Genomic DNA, 25,526 nt, shown 5'->3' on the forward strand with positions numbered 1-25,526 from the left:
TGAAACCAAAAAAAGAAAATTAGCAGTAAAAAGGTTTGAAATGTGTAATGGGAGGAAAACCTTGCAGTTGCAATAAGAAACAATGTTAGGATAGGATGGAAAGTAAGATGGAAGAGACTATGAATAGAGGTGCATGAAAGGGAATGAAAGGGGTTGCAGCTAGGGGCTGAAGTAACACTGCAAAGAACCAAAAGAAATGGCTGCTGTGCACAGCGTGTGGTACACTGATGGCACTAACCCCTTAAAGGGCTAGTTTGTTTTCTGTAAAAGAAAACTATTATGATGGATTTCTCTGTCCAGCCATATATACTTGTTCTGTCCGCCTTCATATCTTAAACACTACTAAGTTCAGAGGGCTACAAAATTGGTATGTTGATTGTTTTTTTGTTTTGTTGGATCATCCACCCTACAATCATCAAACATGCCAAAATGCAGTCCTTGGTCTCAGTAGCTTTTATTTATTTAAAGTTAAAAAGTTAGACCATATTCGTGCACCTAGCAATGCTATAGGACAGGCCACCACCAGGCCATGCCTGAAAGCTTCGTGGGCCACGGTTCATACAGCATTATGCTGTACAGAAAACTCGATTGCACTGAAGAAACCTCACCACATTTTTACTCTTTAATTAGATCCACAGTTATCAAAATAAAATTAAGAATTTTAGCTTTTTGTATTAAATGCAAACTTTTTATTCAAGTATAGCACTCTTAACACAAGCATTGACAAATTTTAATTTTGACCCCAGTAAATTAAAATCAACATTAGTTTTTTTTTAGTTTTTGTGTTTCTTTTCACACTACGTATTTGAATTCCTTCAATAGACTTTATTTTTTAAGGTTTGCTGCACAGCAGAAAGTCTACAGAGAATCTGAGGTAGTCTATTAGTTATCAGTATGAGGAGGGCAACAAAATACATCCAAAAGAAGTTTAACATTTGACATTCCAAGTTCCTTAATCAAGTTCATGTACATTTAAGACTTAACACCTCACCCTTCAAGTTTCAAAAAGCTATCAGTGTCATATTCAATTCATTCAAAGATCAGTTTCATAACTACTGTTGTATATTCTTATTAACAGATGATTTAACCAGGGATAACATTAATTCACTCTCATAGGACTGGACTTCTATGCTATTTAAGAAAAACTGGGCAGAGAAAGAGAATTTATAAATAATGAAAGTAGTAATTCTGACTTAAAAGATAGTCAAACCTCGCATTTCGTATTCCCTGGATTTCGTCAACTTTTTCTGACAAAATTTTGACTCGAGTTTAGTGCATTTCCTCAGCGTACACCAGGGAATGCTCATCCCAGGCCCCATCTTGAGCCTCAGCCCATACCAAGCCAAAGCAAAGCATCCCATGTCCTTTCATGACCCATTCTGCTGTTGTGTTTGTTGTTTTTTGCACTTTTTTATTCCAGTGCAACTACTAAATAAGCCATCATGGGGCCGAAGAAAGTTGAAAAAAAGGCAAGAAACACTAGAATTTAAGAAAGAACTTGAGCAGTGTTGAAGGCAATAATTTGGGAAAAGGTAAGGATGTTGCATGCCAATCTCGGTAACAAAATGCCTATAAGTGCTGCTGTTAGTGAATTTAAGGCCAGCAGAGGCTGGTCTTAAAAATAAAAAAATAAAAAGTGAACGGGCACGCACATGTTGCAAAGTGGAGTGATGTAAAAAATTTTGTGGAGAATTATCATCCCAACAAAAATGTAATCCGTATCTCCAACACCTTTAATAACAATGCCTTCTTTCACTTCAGGCAAAATTTTAACAAGATGCCAGAAACTTGTGTCTCTGTACTGCTTTGTTGTGTGATAGGGGTCCAAGTAACCCCAGATAGCACCAATAAAAAACAAAGTGGGGAAATAACCCCAGATGGGTCGTTGATACCTGAAGTCCTTCTGGAGGGTGATTCCCTTCTCCAAACATTAAAATCTCCTCCTCCCCAGGCCCCCCCCCTCCCTCTTCCATACACTAACAATAGTCTTCCATAAAGGTAAGAGTGATGTTAAATGTTTATTTATCCATTCCATTAGTCATTAATATTTATTTTTCATTGTTTTCTGTATGTAAAACTGTTTATTCTCTATAAAATGTATTTTTTCTAAAATATTTTTGGGTGTCTGGAATGCATTAATTGGATTCAAATTATTTCTCATGGAAATTATTGTTTCGGTATTTGTACATTTCGAACTTCATTAGACGTTCTGAAATGGATTATGTACGAAAACCCAGGTTCAACTGTACAATAATTCCAATTCGGCAATTTCCAAAGTACCATCTTTTAAAGCTAACTTCGGGAAACACACAAAATCTAAAGCCTTATTAGTGTCAAGATTTTGGTAAACTGTCCATTTTTTGACAAATTATGCACAAAAACATTGGATTACAAATCACCAATAGATGCAGTTCTAGGCCAAGCTGCTATGGATTTACTTTTCGGCAGCAACTAACACTGCAAAGTAAAAGATCCAAAGTACATGTACAAATTTTAATATGTATTTTATAAATAAAAATAAAAGTTGACAATTCCTTTTTACATTTACGAGTTTTTATATACTATTGTTCATAAGCTGTACATAAAATAACATGAAACACCAATATAATCTAAGCCACAGGAATCACTGACTCCAGCTTAAAAAATAGACCTATAATTTTACTTGAGTCAAACATGCCTATACAAATCTAATTAGGAGTATAAAAATCTAATAGAATATGTACGATCAATACCAAGAAATAAGATTTGCCTAATAATATTGCTATTACAATTAACAACCAGCATCTAAATTTACAATATACAATATATAAAATATTTACACCATGAGTAATGTAATGTTTCTCCTATTATAATAACACTATTATGACAGCAGCTGTATAAAATGTATACAAACAGATACTGTAAAGATTTTTGTACCTTTGGCACCTCAAGATGCACCATTCTAATTCTAGGAGTAAGTCAAGAGATAACAGTTTTAAAAGTCTAAAGAGTTGTCATATAAAATTAACAAAACTACAAGCTACTGCTATACAGTACGATACTTGCATAGAGTCCCAATTCAACGATACAACTAACTACCATACACGTCTGTGTCCCTTGTCAGTCTGCAGGTACGTCATTTATCTGTGCTGGCTTGGCACCTCTTCAAGTTTCTTCCAGACAACCTGTAATGATATAAATGGCAATGACACATTTAAAACTGTTTCACTGTCTGAACCAGTATGTTGGTTCTCTTAAAATAAGGTTTCAATGCTAATTAATGAAGCTCTACCTCAGAGGGAGTATCAGTTACAATGTGCCCTGAGCTATAATCAAAAAATGGTTCACTGAAATTTTCTTAACATCCTTTTGGTAACAGTTGCACTACTTTCAGCCTTTTACTTTACACCTGTTTCCCAATGTCTCACATCATTTAGTAGTCTAACTTCTTTAAGTTCAAATCATCACCATTAACATTCCTGTGTTCAAAGAAGACAGGGCCTCAAAACCTAACTTCAGAAGGTACCAGAGCACATTGGTCTATTAGAAGTTTGCAAATTTTGTGCAAATAAAAGAGCAAATTAGACCTAAATAAATGTACAAGTTACAAAACTATACTTACATTACACATTTGCCGCAGCAAAGCCTTTTCACCATCTGCCAGTTCAGAATCTGGACAAGTCACATTAGAGCCTCCGCCACCAGGAAGAGGTGGAGGTGGAGGACCCTGTGAGTGAGGAGGTGCACCTGATGGGTGTGATGATCCATCAAGTTGCTCCTGTAACTCCAAAACTCTCATAGCAGCTGCTACAGCTGTTGGTCGTGAAACTAATGGGGTGGTGGGAGGCCCATCCAATAATTCTATCATCACGTCTCAGCAGAGCCTGAAATAATTTCTACTACTAAACTGATGTCATGTTATCTAACTGATCTGTGTGTTATATACACACCATCAGAACAACTTAGTTGTTACATAAAAAATAATTCAAAATAAATTTTTTCGTACATGGTTTTCTTTCCTGGTTCAGGTGTGTGGGTAAACATAACCTTTAGCTATTTAATATGTATATAACTTATTTTATTAATAAAAAAAACACTACTTTACAAATACGAAGTAGCCTTATACTTCTCATGTATTGTGGCACATAACAGGAGCAAAAAAAACCATCTAATTATAATCAATAAGTAAGTGACCCTGTCTACAAGTGTAGAACTGTACACAAGTGTAGAAGGTACCACAACTCATTAAAACCCAATGCTACCATAAAAAATGACCACTGAAGATAAAAAATGACATTATTAAAAAAACTTAATTATGCAAGGACCATAAATGCAAAGTTGTCACAAAATTTTACCAGCAAGTTATTCCCTCTACACAGATAACAATAGTAAAGCCAAAATCAATGCAAGGGATTTTCCTTAACATGGCTGCCTCAATCTCTAGTTACATTTTACAAAAACATTTTTAGAATAATTATTGGACTTTTCCACTTGTATATCACACTCAAAAGATAATCAGTAAAATGAAAAGCCAAACATTTTTGTGTCAATTTACAAAGGCTCAAGGCAGTACCTCATAAACAATGGAGAGGGTAACTGCATGAATAAATGCCCTCGTTATTCTACGTGTATATCAACAACAATGATATGTCTGAATACAATGAAGGCAAGTTTTCATTACGTCCTTGATCCATGACCTGGCTCCAAGCCCATGTAAATAGCATTTGTGAAAGTTTTGACAGCTTAGTAGCCTTGATATCTTTGTAATTTTGAACACCTAGCCTTCCTTTATTACTGTTATGCTTAATTATGTCTTACAATATATTGATTTTTAACCACTTTCCAGTATAGTTCTTGCATAATTTATATATCTGCTTTAATACATTTTTATCAACATTCTCTTTGTACTTTCAACTTGAATCAAAGAATTTTTTCTTAAGTTTGCCCTTGAACCTTCTTTTAAGCATTACATGTTCCAATTTCCATTATATATCTAGTTTATACTATTTTTCTACCATAGCTTTTCTTTGTATAATATATAAAAATGATCATTTTCAAGAATAAAATTAATTATTTGGATACTTACCTATTGTTAATGTTAGCTTTATCTTCACACATTTTGGTGTAATCGACATTTTAAAACAAATCTAAATACACTTGGCTAACCCACTCGGACTGTCACTGTTGTCATGTGTTTTCCCCGCAGAGGGTGCTGGATGTTTACATTCTTGTCATATTTCTTCATGACCACCCACTAAGATGTGGGGAGGCTGGGTGGGTTTCCACTTCAACAGTAAGTAAATATCCAAATAATTTTATCATGAAAATTATCATTATTTGGAATGAATCTTACCTACTGTTAAAATTAGCTGACTTTGAATAAGGGTGGTGGGTTAGTACAGCCAGAGAAACAGGGTTCAGCTTAACAAACTAAAAGCATTTTTAAAAAGGAAAGAAAAAGTGTATCAACACTCCTGCCTAATGTATGAGCCTTCCTGGTAATTCCTGCCGCCAGATGTTGGAACCACAACAGGGTGTAAGGCCCTCGTAGTGAGACTTGTCAGAGGATCGTAACAGTGGAAAAAGAAGACTATTGTCAGAGGATCCTTAGGACACGCACTAAGATAAAAATCTAACCACACAAAGTCTAACAATGGAATACCTTCTAGATTTAAGAATTGTTTCCTAGACCATACTGGAAATGCCCTAAGCTTATGACAGGCAAATAAAAATCTCCACATGGTCAGATTAAGTATGTGGAGGTTGATGGAATTTTCACAAATAACTCTGAAAAGATCCTTCCTGGATGAAAGATGTGGAACAATTACCACCAGGAAAGAAAGCTGAAGGAACCATATCCTTGGGGTCACAAATGCATTAACAAAATTATCCTTGTGATCTGCAAAGTTCACAACTTGTTGAATATCATCTCAAAAACAGCCAACAGAGGAAAAACCTAAAGGTCTAAATTCGACCACTCCTTTTCTTGGAATAGAGGGTAGTAAACTGGTAGTGTAGCATTTGGGCAGTCATGAACAGATGGGCGTTTGCATCTTCCTACAGGTTCCACGACCTCTGGCCAGCCAGAGGCTGAGGAGACTACCTGACAGGAGACCTTGCCTTTACTGGTGAGTCAGTGTTTACTACCAATGTTTTTTCTTAGGACAAAACGAGGAAAAAGAATAACGTTGCTGAACTCTGTCCAAAGGAAAAAGAAGTTTCTTTGCTAGCTTGAACACAATTCTTGATCTGTGTCTCCTTGTCATCTTATATAAGAATCAAGACTTGCATTAGGCTATTCTAACTTACCAAGAGCTGTAGGATGTTTAAACTTCCACTTCCCTAAAATCAAATGTTTCTCTGAATGGCCCCTCCATCGGCCTCAGACACATCTGAGGACGGTGCAAAGGTTCTTGAGATTTACAGGCCAACCCATATAGATCTCAACAGTACTAGAAAATTGTTATCCTTCTATCTTTTAGAAAAAAAGGAAAAAACTTTTGACAAGAGTCAGTTGACCCTCATCCTCAGATAAACAATCGACTATGGTTAGAAAAGCAGAGATAGTCAACCTTGACAAAATGTCCACTCCTAAGGCTGACATAGAACTTAATATTCATCATAACAAATTGGTGAAAAAAGAACCAGTTGTCCAAATATCTGATAACTACAGTACTATGATACCAAGCAAATGAATCCATACTGCTATGACTTCAACTCGCAGGTGAATACTTTACTTCGACTGTAGAAGTACTGGGAAGTGGAAGTATGTGTCCTACATGTTGCCAGAATTTATCCTTTGCCTTTCTAAAAAGCCGCCAGGACCCAAATGAATGACTTACTGAAAAGGAAGTAATATGAATAAACTGGAGACAAGACACGCTCATGGCTTGATAGTCTAGTTGCATAACTATCCAACCTATCCTTCCAAACTCTGAACTTTTCTGTGTGAAGTGTCAAGAGAAGGATATTAGGAATTTGATGGGGATAAAATATACAACAAACAGTACAACGTATCTTTCCCTGAGAACCATCACTACCAAATGTTCTACATGACACTTTGCCAGACTTCTGAAAGTCAGCAGTAAGAGCTACACCCTTGAGGGAAGGCTTCAAAAGCAATGCTAAGATTTTTCTAATTTGATTCGAGACATCTAAGGTGATGGCCTTAACACTTAAGGGTTAAGGAGACAATAATGGACCACTGTCAAAAACAGCTACTAATGGTTTACCAGGCCTACCTATATGATTTTACACAACTGTTTCTGTTACTATTACAACAGAGATCCCAAAATTTGGCCACAAAGCCATTAGGCCAGTATTTATTTTTTGGTATGCAAGACTATGTTACCATAGCCTAAAGTGTAGTAAACACGGGATAGCTTAGCCTAATACATTGTAGCCTATGTTGATTTTTTCCTATATGCCTTATAACATAGTCTACAATATTGGGAGGGGATGCAGACATCATTATATCTACATAGTACATATATACATAAACATAAATTTCTACAAATGCAAGCAAAACATTACATACATAGGAATATCACTCTTATAGTATCCAGCTGTAGCACTAAGAACGAAATACCACATTCAAAGGTATTTTCGCCTCAAAATTAGGCAAAGAACCAGAAACTGCAAGGCGAACAAAGGAAGGTGAAAAATGTATAATTTATGTAAGACATGACCCACCTCTAATAAGATTCAAAACTGGAAAAAAGATGTAGTGGCATCCAAGAGTCAAAATACACTAAACAGTTTCAGTTTCTCTTCAACTGTTCATCCATTTCCCAAAGGCTCTACGTTCAAGATAACACATCCCACCAAAATTGTGTTGACTTCTTATTTTTTAACTGGAGCAGAGATAGAAGCAAACTAAAAGAGCACCGGTTACCGGATTCAGCTTCAGTACAAGGAAGCAAAAACGGAACAAAGCAATCAATACTTGGCTTTGAGTGAAGAAGGTAAAGGGTTCCTGCATGACGTCATCACATAACCCCTATGATGGTGGTGTCAACTGCAAGGATGGGGAAAGAGGTGTCTTACATGAAGTCATCATGTAACCATGAATACCTTAGTTGCACACATACTGAACAAGTGAGAGTTGAGCTACCACCTGGCTAACACACTCTCGATAAGTAAGCAGACGAAAAGGAACAACTACTATACGATAAGGAATAGTCACAAGGGGACGAATAAGAGACAATACAGAAAAAAACTAAGTAAGAAGAGTAGAGGGTTATTATTTGCTTAAGGACGATACCAGAAGGGGGAGGAGCAGCAGAAAACAACTGAGACCAACGGCAAATGCCAGCCAGTGTTGACAATTTGAGAAAAAAACAGCACCGAACTTGAACCAGAAAAAACAGTAGAGACAGAGGTGTCAAAGGGCACAGAACCTTGGTACTACGACAAGCCTTGGTTCCCTGTCGGAGGAGACAACCAATCAACAGACGGCAGTCCAGAGGGTGAGTTGCGGAGGCTCTGACACCTTCTCTCATGGAAGAAACTGGAAAAGGCTGAAAATTGGGAGGGGAGGGGGTGGGAATCTTAAACTAATATTTTCAATTGAAATTCAAACAAATAAAGAATCTAGTATGTCAAATATTATTTTTCACCTGAAACACATACGAAGCAAAAGAAGACAGAGAGAGAGAGAGAGAGAGAGAGAGAGAGAGAGAGAGAGAGAGAGAGAGAGAGAGAGAGAGAGAGAGAGAGAGAGAGAGGAGAGATTTGACCTTTACCTAGGCTAACAAGTAAGTTAATGAAGGAGAAGCCATACTGGATGACAAAAGGAAAAGACAGCACATTTCTGGTGTGGCCTAATTGTCTGCGTACATTATCGGCCTCTATCACCTTGCGATACTACACAAAATTTACATCCTCTCATCAGATCACTCAAAATCTACATATCAAGAAAATAACATTCATGTCAGAGCAGCTAACCTAACATAAGCTACAAGGTCATCTTGCAAAACCTAAATTCAGTTTTCACAAAGTCTTTCCTACACAGCCTAATACTTTCATCTCTGCTTGGAAATGACATACAGCAAAAGCAGAAACAAGCACAATACCTTACATGAGAAAATAGACATCAAAATATTACTGCTGCCGATCTGATCACCAGGTCAGCATGAAGAACATTCTAGCACCATCTGGTAGGAAAATATGTGACTACAGTGACAGTCTGAGCAGGTTAGCCAAGCGTATTTTGATTTTTTTTAAACTGCCAATCGCACCAAAAGGAGTAGGTAAGATTCATTCAAAATAATATACAAAACAATTTCCATACCAGCACAAACAACATTAAAGTAAAAGAAAAACCATACAATTAATAGTGCCTTTTCTTCATTAACACATGACTAAGACAACTATGGCTGGCACTCAACTTACCTGGTCCTAAAGGAGCTCTATTAGTTAAACCTAGTCCTACAGCTCGTAAATGATGAGAAAATGAGTATGGTGGAGGCTGAGGAGGTCGTGAACCAAGCTGCTTATCTTTCAGTTGAGGAAATGGAACCTCTACACAGTCTGCAACTTCCCCTTCAGGGTGAGTACGATCTACTTTTGTTAGCTCTTCAACAAGGTGCTGTTTTTCAGTTTCTAACAAGATAACTCTTGCCTCCAGAGAACGAATATAGGACATCACTTGCTCTGAAATAAAACAAATTTTATGTAGTCCTCAGCTTTAAAATTTTATGTCTATGAGTTAATTTGCTAAGGGATTTGCATAAGCAATTAGAATTCTTAATATGAAAACATCCTATGATTACGATGCATTATAAAGAGGGGCATGCACATTGTACTTATAGATGGCTAAATCAATGCAGCATGTTTATCCATTTCATCATAAACTTGCTAACCTATCTGTCCTCCACTTATGTAAAGAAAAAATTAGGACACATAAAAAAACCTTTACAAACAGTACTAATTGGTTTCTGTAGTCTGCTGGCAGACAACTTAAAAACCCATGTAGCCTGTACAGACTCTACTAAGAGGAATTAGATGAATTTTACAATGGAACAGCATCAAAACAGTGACAATTCTGAGATAATTCCTTCACATAATTCACGTCTAGTTCGTAGCTATTTGCTGTCAATTGAAATTAAGACATTCTCATACAATAAGCCTTACTGTTACTGTTCTGTTGCTTTCTCCACACATAGTAACTTGGTTATGAGTGGTGGCCTTTAGTAAGCAAATGGTAAATAGGTGCACCCATTTCTCACAGTTTTTCACTACCACACAAAAAGAGAAAAGCTCAGCCATGAGAAAGTTGTAACATTAGTTACTGGGATTAGCACTGTGTAACCCATTACCAATGTATGAAATTAAGAGTTTAATACCACTGTACTTAAAAGTAACTGAACAATACTTTCTACAGTTGATCGGCATCTAAAGGTGCATACAGCATACACATTATATACACCATCCCATTATCATATAAAACTGGCACCAGTATTAAAACCAAAAAAATGGTTCTAGTGAAAAGTTGTATTCATAATTGAGGAATTCCCTTTCATTTGAATTTCACTCCTACATAGTCCAAGTTACTTCAATCATACTAACTTTAATGCCTTTATTTTGCAAGTATTTTGAGGATTTATATTATTATTCCCAAAGGTCATTTGTATGTTGAATTGCCTGTAAGTTGGTTGCTGTACTCATCATACCTATTTATGTACAGTATGATATAAAGTTAATAAGTACTGTATGTTTTATCATCCTAAAACCCAATTTGCCACACATACAGTACTATATGTACAGAATAGGTATACAAAACAAAATCTGAAACTATGGGTGGCAAAGGGGAGTGCTATGAACACAATTTCAATTTGCAATACCGTTTGTTTGTATCTTTGAATGTTTTAAAGTTGAATGTTTGTAAGTAGGGTGGTGTCTATATATATCTTGTTGTACCCAACATATATCAAGTCAATTTTTAACTTACCATTCATTGGTGACCTTTGGCGGCTTAAAGTATCTTCTAACAATCTCTCCCTTGAAGACGAACGAGCTAATGGTATTTCAGATGATGATGAAACTGAGGTTGAAGATTGAGTAACAGTTTGAGTTGGAGCTGGTGGAGGACCTGAAGGTTCATCAGCATTTGTAGATGAAGAAGATCCATCACCATCATCACGAGTAATCATGGGATGTCCGCAATGACTGCAAGCAGCATTGTTCCTTTCTTCATCTAAGTATAAACATAATTCCTGGAAGTACAGTATTAGGAGACTCTCAGAAATCAGGTTACCTATATAGCTACCTGAAGCAATTTTCAAATCTATCATTTTAAATCTAAAAATGCATCCTACCTACACATACCAACATTTTACACATTTCACCTACTGAATGAAGAGGAACAGAAAGTTCACCATAAAAACCACCAACAGGGTTTAAGCCATGATTACAAGTATTGGGGGAGAATCACCACACAGAACATTGATCCACCAACTGCAATTAGCCATTAATAAATCAAATATAGTACAGTATGTGGGTACTGGAAGTGTGACAATATGTAACACAGTATATTTCCATTATGTTGGGGCTAACAACAAAAAATAAAAAAGTGATGGACCTGAAGCTTGGTTAAGAGATTAGAAAAACACAAGGACAGGAAGACTGATCACTAAACAGCAAATGTGGGTGTCCTAGTAACTGCCACAGTTCTGTCTGAGAGGAGACAATTTTTTATCTCCATGGAAATAGTATTATCAACAGTAGCCATGAGTATGTATGTATTTATCATAAATGTCATAAGCTACAATTCTGATTACCAGAGAAAATAATTAAAGTTAAGCCACCTTGTGGAAGAAATAAAGGAAACCACAAAAGAGGTGAGTAAAAGGTTTACAAAGTTAGGCCAAATTAAAATTTCCAACTACTCAGATATGTTTATGTAAACCCTAATACAAGCACTATGAGAATCGTGACCCTTCCAAGAATTTAGTGGCATTTAAAAGCTCTATCAAGGAAAATATAAAGGCTGCTTATATCCACTAACTAATAATCTAAAGTCTGAAGAAAAAATAGCATAATGAAGCAGATAGAAATATACAATACTTATGTATGGTGAATTAAGAACCATCACCTCGAAGACACTACCTTTAACTCCAAGTTGTCTTTAATAAGTTCTTGTTGCTTTGCATCTAATTCTCTCAGTTTATTCTGATATGCAGTCACTTCCTGACGCATGACTGATGCTGTGTAACGGCCAAACCGCTGCCATTCACGAGCTAGTTTTCTTCCCTTCTGTCTGTCATCATCCAGAAAGCAGCACAGATCACGTAGTTCCTGAAAAGTCATTAGATCTGTTACAGTACTAGTCTCTTTGGAAATAAGGTACAGTACAGCACTCCAAAGAATATAAATACCTAAAATCAGTTTCTGCTGCTCCTCAACTTTTCAAATACTTCAGAGGTCTGGCCTGCTGACAGGCAACAAACTCTGATGTGCAACAAAAACACAACAGCATAGGATACACAAGTATTTCCAAGACCTTTAACAGTTAACAATAATTTTAAAATTTCTAGCCTGCAATAACTGTACTTTACACTTATCATTTAACGAACATTCCAATTACTCTACAGTAAAATTGCTTCCCTAACACTGTACTAATCAAAACCTCAATGTGTCCTTTATTTATTCCTCAACTTTCTCTGCTAACACTTCTACAATATATGATTATTATCTAGTAGTAAAGGATATTACCCCCAAGTAATTATTATCTAGCGAAGGATATCACCCCAAGCAAATCTTATCTAGTAACGGATGTCAAACCAAGCACTGTAGACTTTCAAGTGCTTCAACACCTGCTTCATCTGTATCCATCATTACTGTCTTGTAAATCTCACCTGATCATTCTCCTTCATTTTCACAATTTCATATGCTAACAGACTAAGAAAGTTATGGAATGAATACCTTCCACTGTAGCACAAAGAAAATAGGTAAATATAAAGCAGAACTCTATCTTGTTTGGTCAGGAGTATCAAGTAAACTAACACAAAAGTTACCATATCATGCTGAATAAATGAGTAAAATAAATGAGCGATTTCAAGGATTACCAAAGTAGAAATTGAACAATGGTATTGGAAAAACCTATTATAACATCATTTTACCTTCATGAAGCAAAGACAATTAAAAAGACATTACCAGTAGAGGAACAATGTTTTACACAATTGTAAGACATCTTGCAGTTATACATACTTGATTGTCATCAGTAAGACGCTGATGGCTATCTCGCAAGTGCCTCAATTCTCCAGCTTGCTGGTGGAATGAATGTTTCAAATCCCTGACTTCACTCTCTATCCTCAAAGCTCTCCCAATAAGTTCAGTACGATTAAGGGCACTTAACTCCTCCTCCAGTTTAGCAGTATCTGCACTAACTCCCCCACTACCACTATTGTTTACACTATTCATAGATGGCCCTGAGCTTCCACCAGGTCCCCCTAATGTTCCGGGATACTGTTTAACAGGTGGCTGTCCCTGAGGTCCACCAGCAGCTGGAGCTGGGGGCTGCTGCTTATCGGAGTCCTCATGCATGCCACTTGATCCAGGGTAGCGTGGGGGGCTCTGGGTAAGCCGGAGGATGCCTCATTTCAGCATTAGGAATGTCTGGGCGGTCACTTGGTAGTTTAGCTCCATGTGGAATGTGTGGCATGTACTGACCATGAGGACCTGACATTTTATGCTGTGCATGTGGAGGCCCTGGAACACCAGGAGGTGCAATCATACCAGGTGGTCCTCGCTGATTATGAGATCCATGTGGAGGTGGTGGTCCATGTTGCATCCCAGGACCCAACTGCGATCTTTGCTGGTTGCCCTGACCCACCTGTGGTCCCATCTGATTCTGGGGACCGCTCGGGATGGGTGGCCCACGCTGATTTGGTGGTGGGACATGATGTCCATACCCTGGGTGCGAGCCATGTTGAGGTGGTGGTGGTGGAGGAGGTCCATAAGATGCTGATGGTGGAGGGTGAGGAGCATGGTGTGGAACTAAGTGAGGAGGAGGCCCTGCCCGAGAAGGACCAGTCTTTCCCTGGTGCTGGGAATAGGCCATGTGGCGCTCAAGATGGTTGGAGCTCTCCACAGCAGGCATTAGCACGGATCATCTATACCCGGTACTAGCCTGCAAATTCCCCTCCACTTTCATCCATCTGGAAAAGAAGAATACTGTAAATGACTAAATATTAAAATTCTAAACAAGATACAAAACAATTTGCACTTTTCATGCACACAATAAATCAGCTACATATCTGCATATTGTATAATGAGTCTATGGAGTTTTACCAATTCACACCTTTATCTCTATAAAGGTGGCAAATTTTGAGGATAATTTGCATTTTTTAAGATATAGAAACCACTGCCTTTATATGGATAAAATTTTGGTACAGCCCAGCTGAAGCTTGGAAACATGGTTCAAATTTGGCACTGCTTATGCAGGGTTGTCTCAAAAATTATTATGATAATAATAACTGCTCCCAGCTGTATCACAAAAATTTTGCTGTAAATCCCTGTGATGAAATAATTTACGGATTTGATAAGGGCAAGTGTGCATACTGCAGTGAACGAATAACATCATCTCTAGTGGACAAAGTTAAAATTCCCCATCTGGAGATCTAATACTTCTACTATCCCTCCATTATTAACAAATAATGGATACTATTAACCCATACTAACAACAAACCAATGCTTCTTCACATGGTTGTTAAGGATAAAATCTCCTCTTAATGATTATCTTCCTGATGCCTGTCATTCTGAGTCATCTAACAAAATTGGGTTTTAGTTTAAAGAACACTAAAAACTTTTAACATGTGAGGTGGTGGAGATCCAGAAGCGCTTTCCCACTACTTTCAATGAAGTCATTGATTATTTTTCCCAAAATCAAAAGGCTAGCCTAAATTCTAACAATTTTTTACTAGGTATTTTCCACTAGACTAAATAGCAATCATGAAACAGCCTATTCAAAATCTTGATTTTAAACATTTATATACCTCCTAATAATCAGTCACCCATGTCTGAGGAATGAAAGACTGAGCACTTGTAATCATTCTCAGATTTTTAAGTAAATGGCAATCCTTTAAATAATCGAAAGACCTTAGCCTAATTTAATCATCATCTAGAGTGAGAGCCTTGGCAGCTTTTCTTAATACAACTTTCAAATCCTGAAGTATTAAAAAACACTTGTCAAAAGCCCATCACCTGTATAACAATTAGGTCAAGCTCTGTACATATTGTACTGTATTAACATACTGTTCCATCTCAAATGTATAGAATTTACCCAGATGCTAATATTTTGCAGAAATATCAACATGTTCAACATAGTGTTCAGTATTCTGTATAGTATTTGTACATCAATTATAGCACTTTACAATTAACAAGTTTGGACCAAAGTTTTTGCCTTACATACTTTCAGTTGGAAATGATGAAAATGTGCATATACCTGATCATAACATTTGTAAGAGTTAAATGATTTATGAGCAGGCAGGTCTTTAGACCCACCTAACTGGGTTATAATAATATGAGGACTGAAACAATAAGCCTGACAACCATAATTCTTATCAGTGGAATACAACCTAGCCTAACCTGCTGTGAGGCATGGCCTCCACCAACCCCTATCCAAGGGGTCCCCTTTAACCTAATCTTTTGTATATAAAAGGGTCAATGTCACACAGTAATTACTAAGAAGATACACATGGAAAAATATGCTAAACACAATCTGAAAAATACTGTAATAATCATAGCATATAGGCTATTTCTCAAAATAACAACCACATCAACTATACACTTACCAGTACAACATAATACCTCTTGAAACAAATGTGTTTCTGTCTAAAATATATTCACAACATTCACGAAAGTACTGGTAAAACTTGAGTTTAGCTCTGCTGCCTAGAGTATCTTGGTAAATACCACATTACGAGCAAAACATCATGGCAGATAACAAATTCTTCATCGTACAATACACCTGACAAGGAACTTGCTCGACTGAAATAAGTCATAATAGGCATTAACCAACTGTCTTCACTTCCCCCACCCCAGCCAGGTCATGGCACGGCAACCTAAGTTAGATTTGGAAGGTAAGATCTGGTTAGGTCAGGACCTAAGATAGAAAGTTGGATGAAAAAAAAAAATAAAATAAAATAAAAAAAAAAAAAGTATGAACATAGGTAAAGTAAAAGGAGTGGAAGGGGCAGCGGCTACGGGGTCACTACAAAGACATTTGGCACATAAACCTAGCCAAATTACAAAGGATCCCACGGCATGAAATGAACACTAGGCTAAATTACAGACTTGCTCCTAGGGGCACAAAACATCTGAAGGATTCTGAGCGTCTATTGTCAAGCTCACAACCTGATCATGGGTTTAGGCTGGGATTAATCAATTAGGCCTACCTTGGCCTTATATTTAATATAACCTAATCTGAGAAGGGCACTCATGACAGAAAGGCTAATCTAGCCCAGCGGTCTTCAACCAGTGGTCCAAGGACCACAGTGGTTCATGAGTAAATTTTGATGGTCCACAAAAATTGGGAAATCATTTAAAATTTTATGTTTTCTTAATTCTCTTTAGACAACCCTGATACAAATTGCAAACAAGACAGAGAGGGGCCCAGTGTTGCCAATTAGTATTTTTAATGCTTGATTTAGCATTTCAGGGCGACTTAGCATAAAAAATTTGGATACAGCATTTAGCCAAAAAAACAGTGGAGCGAATGAATTTCTGCGGACTGCCAATTTTCAAAGGAAAAAAATGTGTGCTGTCCGTAAGAACGTGGCGGAACGGCGCTCGCGCCTTATCCACATATTTAAATATTCTTGGCAAGCTCGTTTATCTGGCAAGAGGTTTTGTTTCGCTGAGCGTGCTAGCATCAGGGTTAAAATCAACTGGGTAGGTACTTAGGTAGGAGCGGTAACTGCATACCACAGATATACAAACTAGGTACTACCCAAAACAAATTTATTACTATCTAAAATATGAACCTTGGCCTTGGCTGATTGACCTAACAATTCCAACAGCTGGTAGTAGACCTACAAATCTAGGCCTAGCCTCAAATCACGTAAGCTTATGAAATGAGACTGGCATAGCCAAAGCATGGAAAGCAATCTAGTGCCTAGGCAATGTGTGAATCTAAACCAATTAATAGCTAGTTCTAAGTTCCTAAATGACTGACTTATTCAGCCGACTATCTTCAAGGAAGTTTAAGCTAACCCAGTTTGCCTACCGATACCTAGCTACCTACTCAATTTAGCCTAACTCAGCCTATCGTAAGCTTGAATTTGGCAGGAGCTCAGGTAACAAGAGAAACTCCTTTAGCCTAAATGATTACTACTGGGTACTACCTAGTCGCCAATCAAAAAATAAATTCTAAAGTGCATGAATTATCAAAATTTTAACTTACAGTGAATAATGAACGAATTGGTAAAAACACAATTGGCTTAAATTCGGTTAGCTTATACCTGGGCACAGGTAACCTGAGCCCATCCAAGTGGGCTAACCATATCACCCGCACCTTTAGGGGGTTTTGAGAAAACCCTAGACAATCAAAAATGAAAAATACAAGACGGTTTCAATCTCACCTTCGTCGCTCCCCATCTCAGTGAGTTAAAACGTTCATGGAAAAGGCGGAAGAGCGAGAAAATGCTGCTCAAACTCAAAACAGAAGCGAAACTTTCCACTTGACACACTTTAAAAAAGTTCACCCGATTCGAACACATATATTATGGTCGGCGTCTTGTCTACCGACTCCAGTGTTGGTTTAATTCCTTATTCGTCACGAAAATGGCTTGAATTTGTTAAATTCTAGTGATAAAACGGTTATTTTCACTCGCATATCAACGTCGATTTCACCTCAGTTCACCTGTGGACACAAACATTCAACATGGCCACCCGTGGCAGCGCTGCCACATATTCCAGAACGATTCGTTAATACAACATTTAATTCAGGCAATTTCTTGATTAAAGGTAGTTAAGTACTATTGATCTTATTTAAAAAGATATAGCTTATCCAGATGAACTTGACATTTCAGCAAATATTTCCCGTAAAAGATTATTAAATTGTGACATGTGGCACCTTCCCGATGCCCTCCGGGGAATTTAATGAAAGCTGTGGAATGCGAGATTGCTTCATACCTTCATTGAAATCGCCTATTTTCATTAGCAATATGCAATAGCAATTCTTGCTGGTGCTGTCGCGATAACAACGACCATAAATGCATATTCGTGATATGAACTTAAACTAATCCATTAAATCTGACCCAAAAAGCGCTTTGTAAAGAAAAATTATAGTATTTAGTTGTTTCATCCACGTTGAAGAGGGTTATACCGGAAATGAGAGCTGTGCCCTGGCATGCACGCACTTGCATGCCAAAGTTTAACTTACAAAAGTTTATTCCCGTGTCACAGAGGCCTTTCGCACAACTGACACACATATTCGGTGAGCTATATCTCCTGGTTGCATAGAACCATACGAACTACGGTCCAGCTTCCGGTTTCTCACATATGACGTAGTTGCTTTTTTCTGCCTAAAAGTTTTCCGTTTTTAAATGGTTGTGTAGGACGTCTTACGTGTTCTCATGATGGAAACTAGAATTCTGGTTGCTTGAAGAAGCATGAGCATCCATTTCTCAGTGACGGACTTGAATATTTAGGCTGTAATGTGCGGTAATGTCTCGACATACTTGCGTCGAGAGAAAGCTGCGTGCTTAGTGGTAGGGGTCTTCTTGATTGATTAACTGTGTCCTGGTGAATTCCTCCCCTATTTAGAGGTTATTACGGAGAAATTGTCACTTTTTCGGGAAGAGAGTAAAAATGTAATGGTAAAATGAATTCATGTTAACTAAAAGTAAATCTCATAAGTATTATGTATGATTCAACCATGCAGCTGAATTTTATAGCTTTGATCTAGCGGTTTGTAGTCAATACGTTATGGAGGAATAGACGACTACATCTTTGCTGTATTTCCGCTTTCTCTCTCTCTCTCTCTCTCTCTCTCTCTCTCTCTCTCTCTCTCTCTCTCTCTCTCTCTCTCTCTCTCTCTCTCCTTTACGGGCAGCTTAACAAAAACAACAATCTCTCTCCTCATTTTTGCCTGTCACGTAAATTCTCTGATTGTGAACTTGTTATATAATATCATTGTTAAATGTGTTTGGAATAAACTGGGATTAGACATGAAAGTCGTAAGATGTAACAAAACGAACAGATCAACCTGTAAATAACTACATACAAAGTGGAGGAAACAGTACGTAGCCTACTACACACTAGTCTCTTAGCCTCAAGAATTTTGAGTTTCTCGTATTGGCTCTAGTACTACAGCCTCTCTCATATCCGCTGCAGCCTTTCTCATTTTTCGTTACAGCCTAACGTAGGCTTATCTTTGAACGCCCATACCACCGTCACGGAAGGGGATGGATGGACAGCCTTCACCTGAAGGCCACGACCTTCAATGTAACCGTTCAGGAAATCTAAATTCATTTGGGTTTTGAATATTATCAGGTAATGGAAGACGTGACTTGCATTTTAAATATTCATTGAGGTAACGGATGTATACTACTCATTGAATCCAACGCTTCGGTACACACTCGGATATGGGAATCAACCGTAACTTATAGCATATGTTTGTAGGCCTATCCATAAACTTTTTATAGCAATATTTAAAAGAAAAATATGTCTTCCGTTAACAGTTGCGACCGCTAAAATTGTCAGTAACGGTTACATAGATCGTGCTGGGATCAGTTATGTGATATTTCACGGTCAGGTGACTACAAGACTTTACCGTCAAATTAACTCTGGCCTTTTCACGTTACGTTACGTTACTCCTACTTTTACGTTTGAAGTAAATGTGAGTGTTCCCATTTTCACTTTTAACAGTACATACTTTACGGAAAATTTTATATTACATTTTGCTACTGATATTTTCAACCTTAACTACATATGTTAAGGTGGGTACACACGTGAGAGCCGAACCTTGTATGCGTAACTGAGTTACGCATATACGGTTACAAGGTGTCAAAATGTAGAGGACGAACCGTAACCACGTTAAGCACGTAACTTCATTTCAATCCACTGCGATCACCAGTCTGTCTCTGTCCGGGTTGTTTACCGACGATGGCCACCATGCAAGTAGCAGCTGCCGCGTACATTTATACACATTATTTAACGAAGATGAAGCGAAATAAAAGAAGATGGTGGCAATCAAGGTTATATACTAGAAGGGTAGAAATAGTGGACGGGAATTACTCGCTGACTTGAGATTCCAAGAAGTCTGTTCTTCGTAATAGCTAATAAATTGAAGGACCTCTTCGTCACTTCAATCAGCCATGGTAGACATATACGTACTGACTGACCAAAACAAGGGACTCTACTATGGACGGTCTTGTTCATAGTCGGTGTTAACAAGTTCAGCAACCTCTGTTGTTACGCGTGTAATACAGGCCCCGTCCACACATGGCGTAACGTTCAAAGAGACTCCCTTGTGCTGGGCCCGGGGCCCCACCGACAATTGGCGGACGGAGGGCGAACCGAGCCTCGAACCTCGCGGGTTCGGGGTTCGGGTTCGAGGAACCGTCCACACTTGCGTTTTTGTTATAAGAATCGGTTACAATACAAGGTTCGGTTCGCACGTGTGTACCCACCTTTACGCTACCGTCATTTCCACCTTTATAATGTCAAGTTACTATCATTTCATATATTAAAGGGTTACGTTACCTCATTTCCAACCTATGCAATGTTAATGCGCTACCGTCATTTTCACTCTTTACCATGTTATGTTACGTTATTTCCACAATGCACAGTGTTACGTAGCGCTACCATCATGTCTACCCTTCAGCTACATTGTTAGGTTACTGTTTCCATCCTTTACCGTGTAATTTTACCGTCATTTTCACTCTTTACAATAGTACATTACTGTCATTTCCACCCTTTATGCTGTTACGTTACTGTCATTTCCACTTTTTATAATGTTACGTTACCGTCATTTTCACACTTTATAATGTTACGTTAATGTCATTTTCACACTTACAATGGTACGTTACTGTCCTTTTCCACCCTTTTTGATGTTACGTTACCATCACTTCCACCCTTTAAAATGTTACATTACCGTCATTTCCACACTAATGTTACATTACCGTCATTTCCACACTAGAATTTTACGTTACCGTCATTTCCACTTTACAGTGGTACATTACTGTCATTTCCACCCTTTATTAAGTTACGTTACCGTCATTTCCACCCATTACCATGTTGCGTTACCGTCATTTTCAGACTTACAATGGTACGTTACTGTCATTTCCATCCTTTATGATGTTACGTTACCATAATTTCCACTCTTTATAAGGTTACGTTGCCGTCATTTCCACCCTTTATAATGTTACTTTACCGTCATTTCCACCCATTATAATGTTACGTTACTGTCATTTCCACACTTTGCAATGTTACGTTACCATAATTTCCACCCTTTACAATTTCACGTTACCATCGTCCTCACACATATCAAGTTATGCTATTGTCATTTCCCACTTTTAGTTACATAAAATGACTACCATTTTCATTTTGATATAATTTTCTTTGTCATTAAAACTATATTTAATATATATATATGATATATATATATATATATTTTTATTAATATCTATATATATATATATATATATACTATATATATTCAAAGACGTCTATATCTTCATATTTTCGTGGACTGTCATTATGTACTGTTATTCTCTTTTGCATTCGCTTACCTTTCAATTTAGAACAAGTTCTTACCAATGCCCTTTCAATCGATCGCATAGCCAGGCAGCAAGAACTTGCAAACTCGTGCAGTGTTTGCATGACACTTCCTTAGGGGGTTTAAACCCCCTTACCTCCGAACCCCCCAACCCCAGGCAGTTTTTTTTTTTTTTTTTTTTTTTTTTTTTTTTTTTTTACTTTTTTTTTTAATGTATCCATCGTGACGTGGACTAAACAGAGTGGTGATCACGCCATAAAGGTTTATACTTCCTTTGATCGACCGGTGCGATAAGTCTTGCTTGGTCTCAATGAAGGATTTACACGAGTTTCCCCTTGCACGGTAACAGTTCAGAGAATAGCAAACATTTTGGATGATAGGATGTTTTATTAGCATGTTAACTGTTCAGGGGATAGTAAGCATTTTGGATGTTAGGATGTTTTATTTGTATGTTAACTGTTCAGGGGATAGTAAGCATTTTGGATGTTAGGATGTTTTATTTGCATGTTAACTGTTCAGGGGATAGTAAACATTTTGGATGTTAGGATGTTTTATTTCCATGTTAACTGTTCAGTGGATAGCAAGCATTTTGATGTTAGAATGTTTTATTTGCATCTTAACTGTTCAGGGGATAGCAAACATTTTGGATGTTAAAATGTTATAATTGTAGGTTAACTGTTCAGAGGATAGCAAACATTTTAGGATTTAGTATGTTATATTTGTTGGTTAACCGTTGAAAAGATAGCAAACATCTTAGGATATATTTGTCGGCTCAGTTGAGACATAAAATAAATGTATTACTTTTTGTTCGATTCTTCGTCCATGATAATTTCTTAGACCGAGTTTATCCTCAATGTTGGCTTAGCGTGATATATTTCTTTTCGGTCAAATCTCTGACTAAAGTTTTGTCGAGAAAAGTGCAAATCATTAGGAAACATTTATTTATTCATTTTTGAAACCTGGGGAAATATTGATTTCTTTTTGCTTCATAACAAGAAAATAAAAGCTGCCACACTCTTTTTCCATTTTTGATATCGCTTTCCGGTATTATCTTAATGCTAGCGACTCAAATATCTAATTTTATCATTTTTTACAAGGCTGTACGCGTACCATCACGGAATGCCATTTGACACCTATGTTGGTGCAGATCAAACTAAAATATTTGTTATCCATTTTCTCCACAAAATGTCAGAATGTTTGGTTGAATAGTTCCCGAGATTTCTCAGTATTGGATTAAGGAACCATCCCTATAGGTTCACAGATAAATGAAGGCCAAAAACATTTATATATATATATATATATATATATATATATATATATATATATATAGTATGTGTATATATATATATATATATATATATATATATATATATATATATATATATATATATATATATGTATGTGTATATATATATATATATATATATATATATATATATATATATATATAATATTGTAAATGTTACAGTATCTTGCACTTAAAACGTATATCATTAGTTGCATGATAAATCTACCACTTTACTGTCAACTCAAATTAAATGATTACAGTATAAGTTTATAGCCACTCTAAATTCAGTGTCAGATGAATGAAGGTGCAGTTCCAAGAGAGATCTGAACCCTTATTATTATCGTCCTTTTCAGCACTTTGGTACTTAATGCTTTGACAAAGAAGCTTCTGTGACTCAGTTCGTTTCAAAGAAGTGTCTGTGGATAAAACAGTGAGGATTTGTTATAACTTGTTTAAACATTTTCATGCTTTATGAATAGTTCTTTATTTTCTGGCGGTAATTAAATAGATATTTGATAGGTAGTTGATAATATCAGGGTAATTTGCTCTTAAGAAAAAAAATTACAGTGGCCAGTTGCACAAGACGTGATCCTACCTACGGCCAAATAGAAAATTAAAATAAGTACGCTATATTTTGTAAGAAATAATTTTTCTGTACTGTTTAACATGCACATTATTTATTTATTAAATTTTCATTCTTATAAATAAATCATAAATATTTTTCCCCAAAATTCCTGCATCTTTAACTCGACGCGAAACACGTTTTTCAGGTCTTTTTCAGCTCTCCCATAGACCTTTCCCCCCCTAACCCCCAAGCAACAACAACAACAAAGTAGATTGTAGACTTACTCCCCGAGTAAGCGAAAAACCAACAGTGCTTGCGATCCTGTGACTTAGAGTCTATTGGCGTGAGCTTTGAAAGCCATATGAATTCAGATGGGCTATATCCTAACGTGTCGAGTCTCCCTGTAACAGAAGTTTCGATTTTGCATTATTATTGCTTGTTGCTTTTTTTGGCATAGGTATACATTTCCTTGTCTAGTTACGTATCTTTCCTTCTTCATTATATTCATCTATTCCTCTATTATTTTCTCTCTTTCGATGTTATAGATCCGAAAATTGTGGCCACTATGTTAAAAAGCAAACGAGAGAGAGAGAGAGAGAGAGAGAGAGAGTGCTCACGAAAAGATGCCGATAAACATAGAATGTCATAAAAGAGAATTAGCCACCAATAGAATGATGTATTTCATGGAAAAATAGATAAATGTATGATGCCATAACGCGTTTAAAAACATGCCTATACCTTTAGCCGTGCATAACGGTTATGAGTGACTGCAAAACATAGATAAATAGATAAATAAATAGATAAATAAATAAATAAATAAATAAATAAATAAATAAGTACATCAACCCTGGTTCAGCGTCCGTGTCTGTTAGGCCACCACTGACTTTAGGTGATGTTCCATGACCTGATAAACAAACGAGGTCGAAATCATAATTCGTACACGAAATCATTTAATCTTAAAAATAAAATATACCGCCGTCTCAGAGAACGAAGATCTATAACATTAGGGAAATGATATAAATTACAAAAAATATTTTTAAAATGATAAAAGAACATGATTTTTTTTTTACATTGTTGCACTGAACTGATCTTAATTAAACTTTACGTCAACATTTACATATATATATGACTGTTCCGGGGAGATATCCTTATCATTACGTCTCTCTCTCTCTCTCTCTATCCTATATATATATATCTCTATATATATATATATCTATATATATATATATATATATATATAGATAATATATATATATATATATATATATATATATATATATTGAGAGAGAGAGAGAGAGAGAGAGACGTAATGATAAGGATATCTCCCCGGAGCAGTCATATATATATGTAAATGTTGACGTAAAGTTTAATTAAGATCAGTTCAGTGCAACAATGGAAAAAAAAATCAATGTTCTTTTATAATTTAAAAAATATTTTTTGTAATCTATAATCATTTCCCTAATGTTATAGATCTTCGTTCTCTGAGACGGCGTTATATTTTATTTTTAAGATTAAATGATTTCGTGTACGAATTATGATTTCGACCGCGTTTGTTTATCAGGTCATGAAATATCACCTAAAGTCAGTGGTGGCCTACAGACACGGACGCTGAACCAGGGTTGATGTACTTATTTATTTATTGATTTATTTATTTATCTATTTATCTATGTTTTGCAGTCACTCAAAACCGTTAAGCACGGCTAAAGGTATAGTATAAGCATGTTTTTGAACGCATTATGGCATCTTACATTTATCTATTTTTCCATGAAATACATCATTCTATTGGTTGCTAATTCTCATTTATGACATTTTATGTTTATCGGCATCTTTTCGTTAGCACTCTCTCTTTCTCTCTCTCTCTCTCTCTCTCTCCTTTGCTTTTTAACATAGTGGCCACAATTTTCTGATCTATAACATCGAAAGAGAGAGAAAATAGTAAAGGGATAGATAAATATAATGAAGAAGAAAAG

The 25,526-nt window shown here is 36.6% G+C and overlaps 1 protein-coding gene across 1 annotated transcript; it reads right to left on the bottom strand.

Annotated features, from left to right (window-relative positions):
* Window positions 1–2,479: 2,479 nt before the first annotated feature.
* Window positions 2,480–17,900, bottom strand: LOC135217373 (coiled-coil domain-containing protein 85C-like). Its single transcript, XM_064253218.1, is given in 8 exon segments — window positions 2,480–3,164; window positions 3,602–3,840; window positions 9,352–9,633; window positions 10,931–11,195; window positions 12,088–12,276; window positions 13,189–13,551; window positions 13,553–14,138; window positions 17,562–17,900. Coding segments are annotated over 7 exon segments (1,911 nt in total). The 5' UTR covers window positions 14,081–14,138; window positions 17,562–17,900; the 3' UTR covers window positions 2,480–3,119.
* Between the last annotated feature and the right edge of the window lie 7,626 nt (window positions 17,901–25,526).

This window comes from Macrobrachium nipponense, chromosome 7 (genome assembly GCF_015104395.2).
Source record: "Macrobrachium nipponense isolate FS-2020 chromosome 7, ASM1510439v2, whole genome shotgun sequence".
NCBI classification, from domain to species: domain Eukaryota; kingdom Metazoa; phylum Arthropoda; class Malacostraca; order Decapoda; family Palaemonidae; genus Macrobrachium; species Macrobrachium nipponense.